This window comes from Balaenoptera borealis (assembly GCF_965194805.1).
Source record: "Balaenoptera borealis genome assembly, chromosome: 13".
In the NCBI taxonomy this organism is placed as follows: Eukaryota; Metazoa; Chordata; class Mammalia; order Artiodactyla; family Balaenopteridae; genus Balaenoptera; species Balaenoptera borealis.
The window spans coordinates 71,960,408-71,974,126 of NC_138870.1; the positions used below are offsets into that span (position 1 = coordinate 71,960,408).

Below are 13,719 nucleotides of genomic sequence, written 5' to 3' on the forward strand. Positions count from 1 at the left end.
TACTTCTTTCATCAGTGTCTTATAATTTTCTGCACACAGGTCTTTTGTCTTCTTAGGTAGGTTTATTCCTAGATGTTTTATTCTTTTTGTTGCAATGGTAAACGGGAGTGTTTTCTTAATTTCACTTTCAGATTTTTCATCATTAGTGTATAGGAATGCAGGAGACTTCTGTGCATTAATTTTGTATCCTGCTACTTTACCAAATTCATTGATTAGCTCTAGTAGTTTTCTGGTGGCATCTTTAGGATTCTCTATGTATAGTATCATGTCATCTGCACACAGTGACAGCGTTACTTCTTCTTTTCCAATTTGGATTCCTTTTATTTCTTTTTTTTTCCTCTGATTGCTGAGGCTAACACTTCCAAAACTATGTTGAATAATAGTGGTGAGAGTGGGCAACCTTGTCTTGTTCCTGATCTTAGTGGAAATGGTTTCAGTTTTTCACCATTGAGGACAATGTTGGCTGTGGGTTTGTCGTATATGGCCTTTATTATGTTGAGGAAAGTTCCCTCTATGCCTACTTTCTGCAGAGCTTTTATCATAAATGGGTGTTGAATTTTGTCGAAAGCTTTCTCTGCATCTATTGAGATGATCATATGGTTTTTCTCCTTCAATTTGTTAATATGATGTATCACGTTGATTGATTTGCATATATTGAAGAATCCTTGCATTCCTGGAATAAACCCCACTTGATCATGGTGTATGATCATTTTAATGTGCTGTCGGATTCTGTTTGCTAGTATTTTGTTGAGGATTTTTGCATCTATATTCATCAGTGATATTGGCCTGTAGTTTTCTTTCTTTGTGACATCTTTGTCTGGTTTTGGTATCAGGGTGATGGTGGCCTCGTAGAATGAGTTGGGGAGTGTTCCTCCCTCTGCAATATTTTGGAAGAGTTTGAGAAGGATAGGTGTTAGCTCTTCTCTAAATGTTTGATAGAATTCGCCTGTGAAGCCATCTGGTCCTGGGCTTTTGTTTGTTGGAAGATTTTTAATCACAGTTTCAATTGCAGTGCTTGTGATTGGTCTGTTCATATTTTCTATTTCTTCCTGGTTCATTCTCCGCAGGTTGTGCATTTCTAAGAATTTGTCCATTTCTTCCAGGTTGTCCATTTTATTGGCATAGAGTTGCTTGTAGTAATCTCTCATGATCCTTTGTATTTCTGCAGTGTCAGTGGTTACTTCTCCTTTTTCATTTCTAATTCTATTGATTTGAGTCTTCTCCCTTTTCCTCTTGATGAGTCTGGCTAATGGTTTATCAATTTTGTTTATCTTCTCAAAGAACCAGCTTTTAGTTTTTTAGTTTTATTGATCTTTGCTATTGTCTCCTTCTTTTCTTTTTCATTTATTTGTGATGTGATCTTTATGATTTCTTTCCTTCTGCTAGCTTTGGGGTTTTTTTGTTCTTCTTTCTCTAATTGCTTTAGGTGCAAGGTCAGGTTGTTTATTCGAGATGTTTCCTGTTTCTTGAGGTAGGATTGTATTGCTATAAACTTCCCTCTTAGAACTGCTTTTGCTGTATCCCGTAGGTTTTGGGTCGTTGTGTCTCCATTGTCATTTATTTCTAGGTATTTTTTGATTTCTCCTTTGATTTCTTCAGTTATGACTTCGTTATTAAGTAGCATATTGTGTAGCCTCCATGTGTTTGTATTTTTTACAGATCTTTTCCTGTAATTGATATCTAGTCTCATAGCGTTGTGGTTGGAAAAGATACTTGATACGACTTCAGTTTTCTTAAATTTACCAAGGCTTGATTTGTGACCCAAGATATGATCTATCCTGGAGAATGTTCCATAAGCACTTGAGAAAAATGTGTATTCTGTTGTTTTTGGGTGAAATGTCCTATAAATATCAATTAAGTCCATCTTGTTTAATGTATCATTTAAAGCTTGTGTTTCCTTATTTATTTTCATTTTGGATGATCTGTCCGTTGGTGAAAGTGGGGTGTTAAAGTCCCCTACTATGATTGTGTTACTGTCGATTTCCCCTTTTATGGCTGTTAGTATTTGCCTTATGTATCAAGGTGCTCCTATGTTGGGTGCATAAATATTTACAATTGTTATACCTTCTTCTTGGATCGATCCCTTGATCATTATATAGTGTCCTTCTTTGTCTCTTGTAATAGTCTTTATTTTAAAGTCTATTTTGGCTGATACGAGAATTGCTACTCCAGCTTTCTTTTGATTTCCATTTGCATGGAATATCTTTTTCCATCCCCTCACTTTCAGTCTGTATGTGTCTCTAGGTCTGAAGTGGGTCTCTTGTAGACAGCATATATATGGGTCTTGTTTTTGTATCCATTCAGCCAGCCTGTGTCTTTTGGTGGGAGCATTTAATCCATTTACATTTAAGGTAATTATCGATATGTATGTTCCTATTCCCATTTTCTTAAATGTTTTGGGTTTGTTTTTGTAGGTGTTTTCCTTCTCTTGTGTTTCTTGCCTAGAGAAGTTCCTTTAGCATTTGTTGTAAAGCTGGTTTGGTGGTGCTGAACTCTCTCAGCTTTTGCTTGTCTGTAAAGGTTTTAATTTCTCCATCAAATCTGAATGAGATCCTTGCTGGGTAGAGTAATCTTGGTTGTAGGTTTTTCTCCTTCATCACTTTAAGTATATCCTGCCACTCCCTTCTGGCTTGCAGAGTTTCTGCTGAAAGATCAGCTGTTAACCTTATGGGGATTCCTTTGTGTGTTATTTGTTGTTTTTCCCTTGTGGTTTTTAATATGTTTTCTTTATATTTAATTTTTGATAGTTTGATTAATATGTGTCTTGGCGTGTTTCTCCTTGGATTTATCCAGAATGGGACTTTCTGTGCTTCCAGGACTTGATTAACTCTTTCCTTTTCCATATTAGGGAAGTTTTCAACTATAATCTCTTCAAATATTTTCTCAGTCCCTTTCTTTTTCTCTTCTTCTTCTGGGACCCCTATAATTCGAATGTTGGTGCATTTAATGTTGTCCCAGAGGTCTCTGAGACTGTCCTCAGTTCTTTTCATTCTTTTTTCTTTATTCTGCTCTGCAGTAATTATTTCCACTATTTTATCTTCCAGGTCACTTATCCTTTCTTTTGCCTCAGTTATTCTGCTATTGATCCCTTCTAGAGTATTTTTAATTTCATTTATTGTGTTTTTCATCGTTGCTTGGTTCCTCTTTAGTTCTTCTACGTCCTTGTTAAATATTTCTTGCATTTTGTCTATTCTATTTCCAAGATTTTGGATCATCTTTACTATCATTATTCTGAATTCTTTTTCAGGTAGACTGCCTATTTCCTCTTCATTTGTTATGTCTGGTGTGTTTTGACCCTGCTCCTTCATCTGCTGTGTGTTTTTCTCTCTTCTCATTTTGGTAATCTTACTGTGTTTGGGGTCTCCTTTTCACAGGCTGCAGGTTCGTAGTTCCCGTTGTTTTTGGTATCTGTCCCCAGTGGCTAAGGTTGGTTCAGTGGGTTGTGTAGGCTTCCTGGTAGAGGGGACTAGTGCCTGTGTTCTGGTGGATGAGCCTGGATCTTGTCTTTGTGGTGGGCACGTCTACGTCTGGTGGTGTGTTTTGGGGTGTCTGTGGCCTTATTATGATTTTAGGCAGCCTCTCTGCTAATGGATGGGGCTGTGTTCCTGGCTTGCTAGTTGTTTGGCATAGGGTGTCCAGCACTGTAGCTTGCTGGTCGTTGAGTGAAGCTGGGTCTTGATGTTGAGATGGAGATCTCTGAGAGATTTTTGCCGTTTGGTATTACATGGAGCTGGGAGGTCTCTTGTGGACCAGTGTCCTGAAGTTGGCTCTCCCACCTCAGAGGCACAGCCCTGGTGCCTGGCTGGAGCACCAAGAGCCTTTCATCCATTCGGCTCAGAATAAAAGGGAGAAAAAATAGAAAGAGGATAAAATAAAATAAAATAAAATAAAATAAAATAAAATAAAATAAAGCTATTATAATAAAAAATAAGAAAAAAATTATTAAGAAAATTTTTTTTAATTTTAAAAAATAAATTTATTAATTTTTATAATAAAAATAAAAAAATTATTAAGAAAAAAAATTTTTTAAGTTTTTTAAAATAAAAAATAAAAAACTTACTAAGAAAAAAATTTTTAATTTTTTAAAATAAAAAGTAAGGAAAATATTTATTAAGAAAAAAAATTTTTAAGTAAAAAAACAAACAAACAAACAACAAAAAAACGGACGGACTGAATCCTAGGACAAATGGTGAAAGCAAAGCTATACAGACAAAAATCTCACCCAGAAGCATACACATATACACTCACAAAGAAAGGAAAAGGGGAAAAATTATTATATCCTGCTCCCAAAGTCCACCTCTTGAATTTGGGATGATTCGTTGTCTATTCAGGTATTCAACAGATGCAGGCACATCAAGTTGTTTGTGGAGCTTTAATCCGCTGCTTCTGAGGCTGCTGGGAGATATTTCCCTTTCTCTTCTTTGTTCGCACAGGTCCCGGGGTTCAGCTTTGGATTTGGACCCGCCTCTGCGTGTAGGTCGCCTGAGGGCGTCTGTTCTTCGCTCACACAGGACGGGGTTAAAGGAGCAGCTGACGCTGGGGCTCTGGCTCACTCAGGCGGGAGAGAGGGAAGGGTACGGATGTGGGGCGAGCCTGCGGTGGCAGAGGCCGGCGTGACGTTGCAGCAGCCTGAGGCACACCATGCGTTCTCCCAGGGAAGTTGTCCCTGGATCACGGGACGCTGGCAGTGGTGGGCTGCACAGGCTCCCGGGAGGGGCGGTGTGGAGAGTGACCTGTGCTCGCACACAGGCTTCTTGGTGGTGGCAGCAGCAGCCTTAGCGTCTCATGCCCGTCTCTGGGGTCCGCGCTGATAGCCACGGCTCGCACCCGTCTCTGGAGCTCATTTAGGCGGCGCTCTGAATCCCCTCTCCTTGCGCACCACGAAACAAAGAGGCAAGAAAAAGTCTCTTGCCTGTTTGGCAGCTCCATACCTTTTCCCGGACTCCCCCCCTGCCAGCTGTGGAGCACTAACCCCTTCAGTCTGTGTTCACACAGCCAACCCCAGTCCTCTCCCTGCGATCCAACTGAAGCCCGAGCTTCAGCTCCCAGCCCCGCCCACCCCGGCGGGTGAGCAGACAAGCCTCTCGGGCTGATGAGTGCTGGTCGGCACTGATCCTCTGTGCGGGAGTCTCTCCGCTTTGCCCTCCGCACCCCTGTGGCTGCGCTCTCCTCCGTGGCTCCGAAGCTTCCCCCCTCTGCCACCTGCAGTCTCCGCCCTCAAAGGGGCTTCCTAGTATGTGGAAACCTTTCCTCCTTCACAGCCCCCTCCCACTGGTGCAGGTCCCATCCCTATTCTTTTGTCTCTGTTATTTCTTTTTTCTTTTGCCCTACCCAAGTACGTGGGGATTTTCTTGCCTTTTGGGAGGTCTGACGTCTTCTGCCAGCGTTCAGTGGGTGTTCTGTAGGAGCAGTTCCACATGTAGATGTATTTCTACTGTATCTGTGGGAAGGAAGGTGATCTCCACATCTTACTCTTCCGCCATCTTGCCCAGACCCCTAGAAATATGTATTTTGACAGCAGAGTCTAGGTTCTTAATGTGGTCTCCTTTTAAAAGCATATCATATTCTGCAAAATAAGTATTTTTTGTTGCCTTTCTTTAATAGCTAACACATAAATAAAATGGTCATTGATTTATGATTATTTTTCTTTATCTGTGATAACTTTCATAATAATTTTTATTGTTTATTTTCTATAGATCTTACAAGTGCCCTAAGGTGGTTTGCTGCATGCTTTTCTCTCCGTGAATTGTCTCTCACTGGAAACCCACTTCTTCAAGAAATAAACTGGAGGTAAAGAAACAATGTTGCACCCTATGTACATACTTTATTATAGTTGCAGAGAACACAGTTAGATGAAAATTGTTCTGTGTATACTAATTACTTGGGAAAAGTTAGTAAAAAATAATTTAAAAGTTATTCAAAACAAAACAGTTTTGTAAAAATCGTTTAAAAAATATTTTCTACCTAAAATAATTTTTGTACATGTATGAACTAATGCAAATTTGAAATGATAATTTTGATCAATACCATGGATGATGTGACACTTTTAGTATGATGTCAATTTAGGTTTTGTGTTTATAGAAAAGACATTTGGTGGGAAGTACTTTTTGAGTCATCTAAATCCCATAGCTTGCTATTAAAAATTATTTCCTTTCTGCCAGTAATTTGATTTTGTTTTATTTTCTTAAAAGAGAAGGTTGTTGTCTGTTAATGTATGTATTATAAGTATATGTGAATTCGTGCCTCTATTTAGAATATTGCAGTACCTAGATGTAAATGAAAAAAAAATTGTGATTTTTTTTAAACTTTTTTTTTTAAAGATTTAATTTTATTTATTTTTGGCTGCATTGGGTCTTCATTGCTGCATGTGGGCTTTCTCTAGTTGCGGCAAGCAGGGACTACTCTTTGTTGCAGTGTGCAGGCTTCTCCTTGCAGTGGCTTCTCTTGTTGCAGAGCACGGGCTCTACGTGCACAGGATTCAGTAGTTATGGTACATGGGCTTAGTTGCTCCATGGCATGTGGGATCTTCCTGGACCAGGGGTTGAACCCATGTCCCTTGCTTGCATTGGCAGGTGGATTCTTATCCACTGAGCCACCAGGGAAGTCCCTTGATTGTTTTTTTTTTTTTATTTAATTTTATTTATTTTTTTCTACAGCAGGTTCTTATTAGTCATCAATTTTATACACATCAGTGTATACATGTCAATCCCAATCTCCCAATTCATCCCACCACCACCCCCGCCCCCCCACCACTTCCCCCTCTAGGTGTCCATACGTTTGTTCTCTGCATCTGTGTCTCCATTTCTGCCCCGCAAACCGGTCCATCTGTACCATTTTTCTAGGTTCCACATACATGCGTTAATATACGATACTTGTTTTTCTCTTTTTGACTTACTTCACTCTGTATGACAGTCTCTAGATCCATCCACGTCTCTACAGATGACTCAATTTCATTCCTTTTTATGGCTGAGTAATACTCCATCATATATATGTACCACATCTTCTTTATCCATTCATCTGTCGATGGGCATTTAGGTTGTTTCCATGTCCTGGCTATTGTAAATAGTGCTGCAATGAACATAGGGGTGCATGTGTCTTTTTGAATTACGGTTTTCTCTGGGTATACGCCCAGTAGTGGGATTGCTGGGTCATATGGTAATTCTATTTTAAGTTTTTTAAGGAACCTCCATACTGTTCTCCCTAGTGGCTGTATCAATTTACATTCCCACCAACAGTGCAAGAGGGTTCCCTTTTCTCCACACCATCTCCAGCATTTGTTGTTTGTAGATTTTCTGATCATCCCCATTCGAACTGGTGTGAGGTGATTCCTCATTGTAGTTTTGATTTGCATTTCTCTAATAATTAGTGATGTTGAGCAGCTTTTCATGTGCTTCTTGGCCATCTGTATGTCTTCTTTGGAGAAATGTCTATCTAGGTCTTCTGCCCATTTTTGGATTGGGTTGTTTGTTTTTTTAATATCGAGCTGCATGAGCCATTTATATATTTTGGAGATTAATCCTTTGTCCGTTGATTCGTTTGCAAATATTTTCTCCCATTCTCAGGGTTGTCTTTTCGTCTTGTTTATGGTTTCCTTTGCTGTGCAAAAGCTTTTAAGTTTCATTAGGTCCCATTTGTTTATTTTTGTTTTTATTTCCATTAATCTAGGAGGTGGATCAAAAAAGATCTTGCTGTGATTTATGTCAAAGAGTGTTCTTCCGAAGATTTCCTCTAAGAATTTTATAGTGTCCGGACTTACATTTAGGTCTCTAATCCATTTTGAGTTTATTCTTGTGTATGGTGTTAGGGATTGTTCTAATTCCATTCTTTTCCATGTAGCTGTCCAGTTCTCCCAGCACCACGTATTGAAGAGACTGTCTTTTCTCCATTGTATATCCTTGCCTTCTTTGTCATAGATTAGTTGACCATAGGTGCGTGGGTTTATATCTGGGCTTTCTATTGCTATTCCATTGATCTATATTTCTGTTTTTGTGCTAGTACCATATTGTGTTGATTACTGTAGCTTTGTAGTTTAGTCTGAAGTCAGGAAGTCTGATTCCTCCAGCTCCCTTTTTCTCCCTCAAGACTGCTTTGGCTATTTGGGGTCTTTTGTGTCTCCATACAAATTTTAAGATTTTTTTGTTCTAATTCTGTAAAAAATGCCATTGGTAATTTGATAGGGATTGCAGTGAATCTGTAGATTCCTTTGGGCAGTATAGTCATTTTCACAATATTGATTCTTCCAATCTAAGAACATGGTATATCTCTCCATCTGTTTGTATCATCTTTAATTTCATTCATCAGTGTCTTATACCTTTCTGCATACAGGTCTTTTGTCTCCCTAGGTAGGTTTATTCCTAGGTATTTTATTCTTTTTGTTGCAATGGTAAATGGGAGTGTTTCCTTAATTTCTCTTTCAGATTTTTCATCATTAGTGTATAGGAATGCAAGAGATTTCTGTGCATTAATTTTGTATCCTGCTACTTTACCAAATTCATTGATTAGCTCTAGTAGTTTTCTGGTGGCATCTTTAGGATTCTCTATGTATAGTATCATGTCATCTGCAAACAGTGACAGTTTTACTTCTTCTTTTCCAATTTGTATTCCTTTTATTTCTTTTTCTTCTTTGATTGCTGTGGCTAGGACTTCCAAACCTATGTTGAATAATAGTGGTGAGAATGGATATCCTTGTCTTGTTCCTGATCTTAGAGGAAATGCTTTCAGTTTTTCACCATTGAGAATGATGTTTGCTGTGGGTTTGTCGTATATGGCCTTTATTATGTTGAGGTAGGTTCCCTCTGTGCCCACTTTCTGGAGAGTTTTTATCATAAATGGGTGTTGAATTTTGTCAAAAGCTTTTTCTGCATCTATTGAGATGATCATATGGTTTTTCTTCTTCAATTTGTTAATATGGTGTATCACATTGATTGATTTGCGTATACTGAAGCATCCTTACATCCCTGAGATAAATACCACTTGATCATGGTGTATGGTCCTTTTAATGTGTTGTTGGATTCTGTTTTTTTTTTTCAGTTTTACATGTATATTCATCAGTGATATTGGTCTGTAATTATCTTTTTTTGTAGTATCTTTGTCTGGTTTTGGTATCAGGGTGATGGAGGCCTCATAGAATGAGTTTGGGAGTGTTCCTTCCTCTGCAGTTTTTTGGAAGAGTTTGAGAAGGATGGGTGTTAGCTCTTCTCTAAATGTTTGATAGAATCCACCTGTGAAGCTATTTGGTCCTGGACTTCTGTTTGTTGGAAGATTTTTAATCACAGTTTCAATTTCATTACTTGTGATTAGTCTGTTCATATTTTCTATTTCTTCCTGCTTCAGTCTTGGAAGGTTATACCTTTCTAAGAATTTGTCCATTTCTTCCAGGTTTCCATTTTATTGGCATAGAGGAACTTGTAGTAGTCTCTTAGGATGCTTTGTATTTCTGCGGTGTCTGTTGTAACTTCTCCTTTTTCATTTCTGATTTTATTGATTTGAGTCCTCTCCCTCTTTTTCTTGATGAGTCTGGCTAATGGTTTATCAATTTTGTTTATCTTCTCAAAGAACCAGCTTTTAGTTTTATTGATTTTTGCTATTGTCTTCTTTGTTTCTATTTCATTTATTTCTGCTCTGAACTTTATGATTTCTTTCCTTGTACTAACTTTGCGTTTTGTTTGTTCTTCTTTCTCTAGTTCCTTTAGGTGTACAGTTAGGTTCTTTATTTGAGATATTTGTTGTTTCTTGAGGTAGGATTGTATTGCCATAAACTTCCCTCTTAGAACTGCTTTTGCCTCATCCCATAGTTTTTGGATCATCGTGTTTTCATTGTAATTTGTCTCTAGGTATTTTTTAATTTCTGCTTTGATTTCTTCAGTGATCTCTTGGTTATTTAGTAACGTAATGTTTAGCCTCCATGTGTTTGTGTTTTTTACTTTTTTTTCCCTGTAATTGATTTCTAATCTCATAGCGTTGTGGTCAGAAAAGATGCTTGATATGATTTCAGTTTTCTTAAATGTACTGAGGCTTGATTTGTGACCCAGGATGTGATCTATCCTGGAGAATGTTCCATGTGCACTTGAGAAGAAAGTGTAATCTGCTGTTTTTGGATGGAATGTCCTATAAATATCAATTAAATCTATTTGGTGTATTGTATCATTTAAAGCTCTTGTTTCCTTATTCATTTTCTGTTTGGATGATATCCCCTTTGGTGTAAGTGAGGTGTTAAAGTCCCCCACTATTACTGTGTTAGTGTCAATTTCCTCTTTTATAGCTGTTAGCAGTTGCCTTATGTATTGAGGTGCTCCTATGTTGGGTGCATATATATTTATAATTGTTATAGCTTCTTCTTGGATTGATCCCTTGATCATTATGTAGTGTCCTCCTTGTCTCTTGTAACATTCTTTATTTTAACATCTATTTTACCTGACATGCGTATTGCTACCCCAGCTTACTTTTGATTTCCATTTGCATGGAATATCTTTTTCCATCCCCTCACTTTCAGTCTGTATGTGTCCCTAGGTCTGAAGTGGGTCTCTTGTAGACAGCATATATATGGGTCTTGTTTTTGTATCCATTCAGCGAGCCTGTGTCTTTTAGTTGGAGCATTTAATCCATTCACGTTTAAGGTAATTATCCATATGTATGTTACTATGACCATTTTCTTAATTGTTTTGGGTTTGTTTTTGTAAGTCCTTTTCTTCTCTTGTGTTTCCCACTTAGAGGAGTTCCTTTAGCATTTGCTATAAAGCTGGTTTGTTGGTGGTGGATTCTCTTAGCTTTTGCTTGTCTGTAAACCTTTTGATTTCTCTGTCGTATCTGAATGAGATCCTTGCCGGGTAGAGTAATCTTGGTGGTAGGTTCTTCCCTTTCATCACTTTAGATATATCATGCCACTCCCTTCTGGCTTGTAGAGTTTCTGCTGAGAAATCAGCTGTTAACCTTATGGGAGTTCCCTTGTATGTTATTTGTCATTTTTCCCTTGCTGCTTTCAATAATTTTTCTTTGTCTTTAGTTTTTACCAATTTGATTACTGTGTGTCTCGGAGTGTTTCTCCTTGGATTTATCCTGTATGGGACTCTCTGTGCTTCCTGGACTTGGGTGGCTATTTCCTTTCCCGTGTTAGGGAAGTTTTCGACTATAATCTCTTCTAATATTTTCTCAGGTCCTTTCTCTCTCTCTTCTCCTTATGGGACCCCTATAATGCGAATGTTGTTGCGTTTAATGTTGTCCCCGAAGTCTCTTAGGCTGTCTTCATTTCTTTTCATTCTTTTTTCTTTATTCTGTTCCGCAGCAGCGAATTCCATCATTCTGTCTTCCAGGTCACGTATCCATTCTTCTGCCTCAGTTATTCTGCTATTGATTCCTTCTAGTGTAGTTTTCATTTCAGGTCTTGTATTGTTCATCTCTGTTTGTTTGTTCTTTATTTCTTCTAGTTCTTTGTTAAACATTTGTTGCATCTTCTCGATTTTTGCCTCCATTCTTTTTCTGAGGTCCTGGATCATCTTCACTCTCATTATTCTGAATTCTTTTTCTGGAAGGTTGCCTATCTTCACTTCATTTAGTTGTTTTTCTGGGGTTTTATCTTGTTCCTTCATCTGGTATGTAGCCCTCTGCCTTTTCATCTTGTCTGTCTTTCTGTGAATCTGGTTTTTGTTCCACAGGCTGCAGGATTGTAATTTTTGTTGCTTCTGCTCTGTGATTTTTTTTAATGAATTTTCTTTTTAAAAAAATTCTTTAATCTGAAACTCTGAAATTATGCTAACACCATTTTCCCGAAGTTAAGCTTAATCTTTTTTTATAATCACATTTTTTGAAGTAATTTACCTATAATAAAATTTATCAATTTTGAGTATCAGTTTATGAGTATGAATATTGTGTAAAAACCACCACAATCAAGGTATTGAACATTTTTATCACCTTGAAAAATCACCTTATGCCCCTGGGTGGTCAGTCCCCTCTTCCAATTGTGTAAAAATGTCTCTCCACTGTCTTATGGCTTTCACTGTTTCTGATGAGAAATCTGTGAACATTCATGTCTTCATTCCTCTGTCTCTGAGTACTTTTAAGATTTTCCCTTCATCAGTGGTCTTCAGCAATTTGATTATAATGTGCTTTGGTTGCTTTTACATAGATTTACTCTGCTTAGGATTTTTTTGTTGTTTATTGGCTTAAGTTTTTTTTAATTAATGTATAGTTGATTTACCATGTTGTGTTAGTTGCAGGTGTACAGCAAAGTGATTCAGTTATGTGTGAGTGTGTGTATTCTTTTCAGATTTTTTTCTATTATGGGTTATTACAAGTTATTGAATATAGTTCCCTTTCTTATACAGTAAGTCCTTTATGCTTATCTACTTTATACATAGTAGTGTGTATCTATTAATTCCAAACTCCTAATTTATCCCTTCCCTCTGTCTTTCTTCTTTGGGAACCATAAGTTTGTCTTCTATGTCTGTGAGTCTATTTCTGTGTTGTAAATAAGTTCATTTGTATTTTTTTTTATTCCACATATAAGTGATATCATATGATATTTGTCTTTCTCTGTCTGACTTACTTCACTTAATATGATAATCTCTAGGCCCATCCATGTTTAGGATTTACTGAACCTCTCAGATACAGTGGATTTATAGTTTCCATAAAATTTTGAAAACTGTTGGCTAGTAATTTTCAAATATTTTGTTCTATCTTATCCTACTAGGACTCTAACTTCATCAGTATTAGACCACTTGATATATCCCAGATGTCGCTATTGCTCTGTTCTTATATTTATTATACTTTTTTTCTGCCTGTATTTCAGTCTTACTAGTTATTGCTATGTCTTCAAATTCTCTGATATTTTCTTCCTGTATAGCTACTCTGCTGTTAATCCCATCTAGACTGTTTTTCAGTTCAGATCAGATATTATGATTTTCATTTTGAGACGTTTCCTTTATTTTTTAACATTTACAATTTCTCTCCTAATCATGGTCATATTTTCCTAAATCAACTTGAACATGTGGATAATATTTATAATAGCTGTTTTAACATCCTTATCTGTTAATTTCATCATCTCTATCATTTTGAGGTCTATTTTTATTGATTTTTTTTATGATTCTGGGTCATATTTTCTTACTTCTTGCATGCCCAGTCAATTTTGGTTGTAGTCTGGACATTTAAAATTTTATACTTGTTGATTTCTTAATTTTGTTTTTTTTTTCCTTTAAATAACATATATTTTGCTTCTCACATGCAGCAGCTACATTACTTGGAATTAGTGAGATACCTTCAAAACTTCCTTTTAAGTTCTGTTAGGGAAGTCTCAAAGAAATCTTCAGACTAGTGCTAATTTAGCCCCACTACTATGGCACCAACTTTGTACTCTGCCCAATGTCTCTTACATGTATCCTTTCAACTTTGGCTGATGAGAATTATTCCCATCCTCATGTGACTTCCTGTAATTTTTCTGCCTTTTGCTTCCCACTTGTTCTTTCCCTTGGCTCTAAGTGGTTTTTCTCTCACACATCCTCAGACTCATTTACCAGGTCTAGGTGAATTAAATCCCAGTATACTGAAAAACTTTGCATATATCCACTTTGGAATTTTCTAGTACTGGTGATGTTTATGGCCTGAACTCTTATCTCTTTTTATGTCCAGCAGCATGCATTTGTTAGATGGTTTAATATGATTTATTGTACATTTGACATTTGTATCATATCAGGTCATAGATACATCAAGGCAGAACAAGCCAAAATG

The 13,719-nt window shown here is 37.2% G+C and overlaps 1 protein-coding gene across 3 annotated transcripts in view; it reads left to right on the forward strand.

Annotated features, from left to right (window-relative positions):
* LRRIQ1 (leucine rich repeats and IQ motif containing 1) overlaps positions 1-13,719 on the forward strand; it is a 304,399-nt gene that overhangs the window by 155,520 nt on the left and 135,160 nt on the right. For all 3 annotated transcript variants that reach the window (XM_082351784.1, XM_082351783.1, XM_082351785.1), the window contains exon 14: positions 5,697-5,790. In XM_082351784.1, the coding sequence (XP_082207910.1) occupies positions 5,697-5,790 (94 nt within the window). The remainder of the gene's footprint in view (positions 1-5,696; positions 5,791-13,719) is intronic.